The sequence below is a fragment of the Elephas maximus genome, chromosome 16, assembly GCF_024166365.1.
Source record: "Elephas maximus indicus isolate mEleMax1 chromosome 16, mEleMax1 primary haplotype, whole genome shotgun sequence".
Classification (NCBI taxonomy): Eukaryota; Metazoa; Chordata; class Mammalia; order Proboscidea; family Elephantidae; genus Elephas; species Elephas maximus.
In genome coordinates, this window is record NC_064834.1 from 54,415,862 (window position 1) to 54,424,839 (window position 8,978).

Below are 8,978 nucleotides of genomic sequence, written 5' to 3' on the forward strand. Positions count from 1 at the left end.
GTGTACCGATGGAGTCTCACTGAGGGAGACTTTGTGTCTTCTGGAAGTCTCCATCTTGTCCCCTGTAAAATGACAGCCCCCCTAAAGTTTGGTATTTAATAAGGCACTTTGAAGTCACTCAGTAAATAGAGTGAAGTCCCCAGAAAGATATTTGATGGCATGCAAGTAGGAAATCATCTTTGTGTTTGCTCCTCATCTGCTGAGCACGTGCGGGACCCTCCAATAACAACTGTTGGGAGTGCTGGAGATGAATTATTAGTAAATTTTGTTTATAGGTGACTGTCGTTTTGTTTCTGCAACATTTCGCCTCTTCAAACTCCCTAAGACAGGACCAGCCAAAAGATGTCAGGTTATTTACAATGGAGGAATCACAGGATATGAAAAAGAACTAGTATTTGATGCAAATTTCACGTTTAAGGTAAATAAGAATTTCCATGAGTTCTGGAATGCTTCCTATGCTTACCCTTGCCTTAGGTACCTTTTTTTGACCTTGCATTGCTTCTTACTTCTCAGGTATTGGTTGGCTTATTTGTGTGTGTGTTTTTGAAGTGGAAATGGAAAGGCATTTTCCCCCCAATATTTATTATAAGTGTTTTAAAATACAAAAAAGTTAAAATGTACAATGAATACTCATATACTCATGATATATTTCAGCAGTTGTCAACATTTTGTCATATTTGCTTTATCTATACATATATATATGGGTGTATGTATATATATATTTCCTTCAGCATATCACTGGAGCAACAGAGGAAGGAGAGTCAAGAATAGGCAGAGGATATGAAATGTGTGGCTAATTGCCACCATGAACAACTGCTTCTTTACCATGAGACCAGAGGAGCTGGATGGTGCCTGGCTACCATTACTGAACATTTTGATCAACGATTCCATAGAAGAATCTTGATCAAAAGGGGGAAAATGCAGAACAGAATTCCAAATTCTCATGGACTCTAGACTTTCTGGAGCCACGGAGAATGGACGAATCCCTGAAACTACTGCCCTGAGATAATCTTTAAACCTTAAACCAAAAATATCCCCTGAAGTCATCTTAAAACCAAACGATAGTTTAGTTTAACTAGTAAAAAAAGGTCTGCCTTGAGCATTATGCTCTTTTAAGAACTATCTATATGGGATGAAATTGACAACAGCAACTTGAAAGATTAGACAGGAACCTTAGGGGGACAGTGTGTTTATGTTAATGTGGGGGGAACAACTCAGAAAAGGAAGATAAGAATGGTTGTACAACTTGAAGACTAATCAATGTCACTAAATTGTGCATGTAGAAATTGTTGGGGGAAAAAACACAGTTTATTATAATACATGATATTTATTCAATACTTTTTTTTTTCTTTAAAAAAAAATTTTTTTATTCAATACTTACTATTGGTTTATATAATCCCAGTAGATGAAGGGATAAAAGCAAAATTAATCTGATAGAAGCAGGGGCTGGACAGCCCAGAATCTCTGATGCTCACTCCTGCTTCTTTTTACATACCTCCCAGAGACCCTGCAACTGAAAGGAGTATACTTTGAAAACTACTGGTTCTAGTCCAAAGCCCTCATTTTAGAGATGAATAAGGTGAAGCTCAGAGAGCAGTGGCTTTCCACATCTTACCTCTGAGCAGAGACTAGTTGTTGTTCTTAGTTACGGTCAAGTTGATTCCAACTCATAGTACCCGTGTATGCAGAGTAGAACAGCTCCGTAGGGTTTTCAAGGCTTTGAACTTTCAGAAGCAGATCGCCAGGCCTGTCTTCTGAGTGCCTCTGGGTAGGTTCAAACCACCAACCTTTTGGGTGGTTGTTGAGTGCTTATGCCACCCAGGGACTCCAGGGTGGAGACTGGGTGCTGAAACAGTAAGTGTGCTTTTTTCAGCATTACCACCGAAGGAAAAGTGAGTATGACACTGGTCAATTCCAGCTGGAAATAAATTGGAAACTAGCAGTTGAGTCTGAACATGGGAGTATACCATGTCAGAAAGTGTGGTCTTTTATTCTGAAATGGCACTCATTAGTAAAACTTGTGGGTGGTTTTATCCTGTTGAGATTGAACTGCCATCTTTTTTTTTTTTTTGAATAATTTTTATCGTGCTTAAAAAAAATTAGTTTACAAATCCAGTCAGTCTCTCACACAAAAACCCACATACACCTTGCTACGCGCTCCCAATTACTCTCCCCCTAATGAGACAGCCTGCTCTCTCCCTCCACTCTCTTTTTGTGTCCTTTTTGCCAGCTTCTAACCCCCTCCACCCTCTCATCTCCCCTCCAGGTAGGAGATGCCAACTTAGTCTCAAGTGTCCACCTGATTCGAGAAGCTCACTCCTCACCAGCATCCCTCTCCAACCCACTGTCCAGTCCAATCCATGTCTGAAGAGTTGGCTTCAGGAATGGTTCCTGTCCTGGACCCAGAGAAGGTCTGGGGGCCATGACCACCACGGTCCTTCTAGTCTCAGTCAGACCATTAAGTCTGGTCTTATGAGAATTTGGGGTCTACATCCCACTGCTCTCCTGCTCCCTCAGGGGTTCTCTGTTGTGTTCCCTGTCAGGGCAGTCATCGGTTGTAGCCGGGCACCATCTAGTTCTTCTGGTCTCAGGATGATGTAGTCTCTGGTTCATGTGGCCCTTTCTGTCTCTTGAAACTGCCATCTCTTAATACATGTTTTTCATGCTACCCTTCAGGAAGGTGACATTGTCGAAGTAGATGAAGAAACAGCAGCTATCTTGAAGAATTCACGATTTGCCCAAGATTTTCTGATCAAACCAATTGGAGGGAGGTTGCCACCAACTGGAAGTTGTTCTGCTTTAGAATCAAAGGTTTGCAGACTTTCAATTCCGTACCTCAGAGAACCATTTTAAAAATCATCATGGTGGCTGGTGGTTCCTTACCATTACATTGGGAATGTAATTAATGCCACTGAATTGGTTAAAAATGGTGAAAATAGCAATTATATGTTGCATGTATATTACTACAGTAAAAAAAATCATTATGCTTGCCACAGTCTACTAAAGCAAGAAGAAAATCTCTATTTTTTACAGTTGGCCATCCATAACTTATTTCTAGCATATTTGTATCTATAAAACGATTTGAATTATTTCATGTCTTCACTTTTTCAATCCAGACAGTAAGTCAGAGGTGCCTAATTTGGTGTATCCATGGACTTTGAGGCATACATGTATCCTTTAAATTATATTAAAAATTGGGCGTGTGTATGTGTTTATGTTCATTTTTCTTAAGAGATGGTCTGTTATTTTCATCGGGTTCTCAAAGGGGTCTAAAAAGATTAAGAGCTACCTTTAGAAAAATATGTAAGTTATTGCTAGTTGCTGTAGAGTCAATTCCAATTCATAACTTTTCAGTATATTTATTGACTACTTATATTTATATCATATATTTATTGACCATTCATATTTATATCATCTGCTGTGAACTTTCTATTTAATTAGTTTAACCATTTTTTTTATCAGAGTGTGGATTAGCCCTTTAAAATTTCTTTGTAAAAGACTATTGTATGTTGCAAATATTTTTTCTCAGTGTCATTTATCTTTTGTTTATTTTTTTGATACACTGTTCAATTTTTTTTTTTTGACGGACAATAAGGGAAGTTTATTATATCTTGTTTTAGTGATTACAAAAGAGTTATCCCAGAGGATTTGAGATCTATTTCCTTTTTTTTAAAATAATTTTTATTGTGCTTTAAGTGAACATTTACAAATCGAGTCAGTCTCTCACATATAAACTTATATACACCTCACTACATACTCCCACTTAAACTGTTCAATTTTTACGTAGTCATTGCCTTTATGGTTTCTCCCTTTGATATTATGCTTAGAAAGACTTGCCCTATATCAACATTATAAATTTATATTTTTTTCTAGTACTTTTTTTATTGTGATAAAATTTCACCATTTTAACCTTTTTAAAGTGTAGAATTTAGTGGCTTTTAATACATTCACAATGTTGTGCAACCATTACCACTATCTAATTCCAGAACATTTCTATCATCCCAAATCGAAACCCTGTACTCATTAAGCAGTCACTCTCTATTTTCTCCTTCCACCAGCCTTTGGAAACCACTAATCTCCTTTCTGTCTCCATGGATTTGCCTATTCTGGGTATTTCATATACATGGGATCATATAGTATATGGCCTTTTGTGTCTGGCTTATTTCACTTAGCATGTTTTCAAGGCTTATCCATGCCGTAGCATGCATCAGTACTTCATTCCTTTTTATGATTGAATAATATTACATTATGCATAGACCACAATTTGTTTATCCATTCATCAGCTGATGGACATTTGAGTTGTTCCCATTTTGGGGCTATTATGAGTAATGCCACTACAAATATTGGTGTACCAGTTTTTGTTTGAACACCTGTTTTCAACTCTCTTGGGTATGTACCTAGGAGTAGAATTGCTGGGTCATACAGTAATTCTCTACTGACCTTTTTGAGGGACTACCAAACTGTTTTCCACAGTGGCAGTACCATTTTACAACCCCACCAACAATGTCTGAGAGTTCCAGTTTCTCCACATCCTCACTAACACTTACTTTCCTGTTTTTTTTTTTTTAATTTTTTTTTATAGCCATTCTAGTGGGTGTGAAGTGGTGTCTTAGTGACTAAGGATGTTGAACATCGTTTCATGTCCTCATTGGCCATTTGTCTATCTTCTTTAGAGAAATAGCTACTCAAGTCCTTTGCCCATATTTTTTTATTGTGGTAAAAATATATTTAACAAAACATTTACCATTTCGACATTTTTTATGTGTACACTTGAGTGATGTTAATTAAATTCACCATGTTGCACAGCTGTCACCACTTTCCATTTCCAATGTTTTTATGCCATTGCCTCAGTGCCCTCATGCCATAACGCCTCCTTTTCCTTTCCTTCCTATCATTTTTGCCCATTTTTAAATTGGGTTGTTTGTCTTTTTGTTCTTGACTTGTAGGAGTTCTTTATGTAATCTGGATACTAGACCTTTATCAGATACATGATTTACAAGTATTTTCTCTCATTCTGTGGGTTGTATTTTCACTTTCTTGATAGTGTCCTTTGATACACAAAGGCTTTTAATTTTGAAGTCCAATTTATCGGTTTATTTTGTTGCTTGCGTTTTTGGTGTAATATCTAATAAACCATTGCCAAATACAAGGTCATAAAGATTCTTCTAGTACTTTCTGCCGTTGTTTTCAAAAACAAAGTGGCATAGCATTAGGATTTAAGTATACAGGCCTTGGAGTCAGAAAGAGCAGGTTCAGATTTTGGCTTTGTCACTGACATGTGATCTTAGTTAAGTGGCCTTGGACAAGTGGCCTAACTTCCCTAAACCTTAGTTTCCTAATCTGTGATGGGGAGATAATAATCACTTTCTACACTCAGTTTTAAGGATCAAATGAGATGATATACATATAATGCTTAGCTCAATGCCTGGCACATAATACCTACTGAAAAAATAAACAGCAGTTATAATTATGGACCTACTCTTACTAAAATTCTTAGCTGCTTGTACCTATGTTCTAAGTGTTTTTTGAGTTTGGACCATCTTTGCAGGATTTTTTTATCATTCTGGGTCTCAGAAATTCTGTAACCTTTCTCTCTGTTTTTCCTTTCTGTTGAAAAAAAAAAATTTTTTTATGGGTACATTCCTTGACTCAGTAACTCTTGTGCCTTTTTCTCCTTCTGTTGTTACTTCCTAAGCAGTGTTTTAAGAGTAAAGCTTATTTGGAAAGCACTCTCAAATACGGTAAATTTATAGATGGGGAAGGTTAATTGTTCCACGAGACAGGATTCCTAGAGCCAAAAACTTAACGCATTTTTGTTTGGCCAGTTTTACCAGCATGAATCAAGCCCATGCTAAATAGAGCAGCCAATTCTAGAGCTAAAGAATGCTTTACTTTCTTTGTTCTATAATATTCTTGATCACTCAACTATTATTACTACTATTCTGTTTTTTCCAAAAGGTGATGTGTGTGTGTGTATATATGTATATATATGTATTTTTTTTGGGGGGGGGGATCAGTTCTGACTCCTGGCAGCTGTGCTCTGTGGGTTTTTTTTTAAATTTTTATTGTGCTTTAAGTGAAAGTTTACAAATCAAGTCAGTCTCTGATATAAAAATTTATATACACCTTGCTATATACTCCTAGATGCTCTCCCCCTAATGAGACAGCACACTTCTTCCTTCCACCCTGTATTTCCGGGTCCATTCAGCTAGCTTCTGTCGCCCTCTGCCCTCTCATCTCCTCTCCAGACAGGAACTGGCCGTATAGTCTCATGTGTCTACTTGATCCAAGAAGCTCACTCCTCACCAGTATCATGTCCTATCTTACAGTCCAGTCCAATCCCTGTCTGAAGAGTTGGCTTTGGGAATGAATGGTTCCTGTCTTGGGCTAACAGAACGTCTGGGGACCATGACCTCAGGGTTCCTTCTAATCTCAGTCAGACCATTAAGTCTGGTCTTTTTACGAGAATTTGAGGTCTGCATCCGACTGCTCTCCTGCTCCTTCAGGGATTCTTTGTTGTATTCCCTGTCAGGGCAGTCATCAGTTGTAGCTGGGCACCATCTAGTTCTTGTCTCAGGCTGATGTAGTCTCTGATTTATGTGGCCCTTTCTGTCTCTTGGGCTCATAATTACCTTGTGTCTTTGGTGTTCTTCATTCTCCTTTGGTCCTGGTGGGTTGAGACCAATTGATGTATCTTAGATGGCCGTTTGCTAGCATTTAAGATCCCAGACGCCACTCTCCAAAGTGGGATACAGAATGTTTTCTTAATAGATTTTATTATGCCAGTTGACCTAAATGTCCCCTGAAACCATGGCCCCCAAATCCCCACCCCTGCTACACTGGCCTTCGAAGCGTTCAGTTTATTCAGGAAACTTCTTTGCTTTTGGTTTAGTCCAGTTGTGCCGACCTCTTCTGTATTGCGTGTTGTCTTTCCTTCACCTAATTTAGTTCATGTCTACTATCTATCTTCCTCCTTCCCTCCCCACTCTCGTAACCATCAAAGAATATTTTCTTCTCTGTTTAAACTATTTCTTGAGCTCTTATAATAATGGTCTCATACAATATTTGTACTTTTTGCAAGTGACTAATTTCACTCAATATGCCTTCCAGATTCCTCCATGTTATGAAATGTTTCACAGATTCATCATTGCTCATTATCAATGTGTAGTATTCCATTGTGTGAATATACCATAATTTATCTACTCATCCATTGATAGCCACCTTGGTTGCTTCCATCTTTTTGCTGTTGTAAACAGTGCTTCAGTGAACATGGGTGTGCATATATCTGTTCAGGTAAAGGCTCTTATTTCTCTAGGATGTATTCCAGGGAGTGGGATTGCTGGATTGTATGGTAGTTCTATTTCTAGTTGTTTAAAGAAGCACCAAATGGATTTCCAAAGTGGTTGTACCATTTTACATTCCCACCAGTAGTGTATAAGTCTCTCCACAACCTCTCCAACATTTACGATTTTGTGTTTTTTGGATTAATGCCAGCCTTGTTGGAGTGAGATGGAATCTCGTTGTAGTTTTGATTTGCATTTCTCTAATGGGTAATGATCGTGAGCATGTATCTGTTAGCTACCTGAATGTCTTTCTTTGGTGAAGTGCCTGTTCATATCAAAAGGTGATATATTTTTATTTTTTTGGTAGAAATATGTGACTTTTGATTTTTTCAATTCATTAAACATTTTACAAAGATGATGTTGCTATTTTGAAACTCTCGGGAATTCATTGATAACAGAACCTTTCTGGGAAGAATTGATGTTTATTTTGAAGTACGTTTTCATCTAATCCTAATTTGCCTATAACTGAGTTCCCTGAATACTGGCTGTAAAAGCTGTCAGAAAATTACAGTTATAAATAAAAAGGGTCTCTTCTCCAGCCGCAACATTTCTAGTGGACTCGGGCTGTAAAAAGTGTAGTTGCTAAATTATACATGTAAAAATGGTTGAAATGGCAAATACTTTGTTCTATGTATTTTACCACAATAAAAAAAAAGGTTTTAATGTAGTTAAACAAATGAGTTTGTTACTGCAGAAGACTGTCAGTGTAGCTCTTGTTCTCCTTCCTAGTATGCGTGCAGCCCAAGTACAGGAGGGTTCTTGGCCTCAGCTGTCAATTATAACATTCTACGTATTTGAACTGGTTTATCCCAAGCCTCCTTTCTATTCCGTCACACTCCTTTCAGCCTGCAGATGTGCCAATATCTTTAGATCAATTCCATGTTTTTGAAATGGGGATAATTGACACTGAAGGAAGATTTAAAAAATGAAACAGCTGTGTGTCCTAGAAATCTAACCTTGTGCTCTTGGGGGATGACGCTCTTATCTTTTTTTATGGAAGACCTTTATGATAAACCCTACAGCACAGTGCAGTACAGGCAGGCAAGGAACTGCATGTACTACGTCTTCTTACCAGTTGCTGAATAGAGGAATGAAAGGTGCTGCTGCTTGCTGAGGACTGACTCAGTGAAAACTGTTTTTGAGAGCTCTCTTTGTTCTTTTTAATCCTGACAAGCAAGATGTATTTTGTTATAAAAAGAATTGCGTTATTGAAACACTGCAGCATTTGAGATGATGCCAGTAGGATTTGTGCTCTGTACTGCATTTCCTCAATTAATAGTAGTGGTAGTAATAACATGAATAACAATAGTAATAATAAGCATTAACCTTTATTGGGAGCCTTGGTGACCTAGTGGTTAAGCGTTTGGCTGCTAACCAAAAAGTTGGCATTTCGAATCCATCAGCCATTCCTTGGAAACCCTATGGAGCAGTTCTTCTCTGTCCTATAGGGTCGCCATGAGTCAGAATTGACTCGAAGGCAGTGGGTTTTGGGGTTTAACCTTCACTGAAGGGCATTGGTGGCTCAGTGGTAGAATTTTTACCTTCCCAGGTTCAGTTCCTGGCCAATGTAGCTCATGTGTAGCCACCACCATGTCAGTGGAGGCTTGTATGATGCTATGATGCTAAACAGTTTTA

At 38.1% G+C, this 8,978-nt stretch overlaps 1 protein-coding gene across 6 annotated transcripts in view; it reads left to right on the plus strand.

Annotated features, from left to right (window-relative positions):
• Positions 1-8,978, plus strand: part of AS3MT (arsenite methyltransferase) — a 28,082-nt gene that overhangs the window by 7,694 nt on the left and 11,410 nt on the right. For all 6 annotated transcript variants that reach the window (XR_007513413.1, XR_007513414.1, XR_007513415.1 and 3 more), the window contains 2 exons: positions 276-418; positions 2,677-2,811. Coding sequence is in view for 1 of the 6 variants with exons in the window: in XM_049854976.1 (XP_049710933.1) it covers positions 276-418; positions 2,677-2,811 (278 nt within the window). In the remaining 5 variants the exon portion in view is untranslated. The remainder of the gene's footprint in view (positions 1-275; positions 419-2,676; positions 2,812-8,978) is intronic.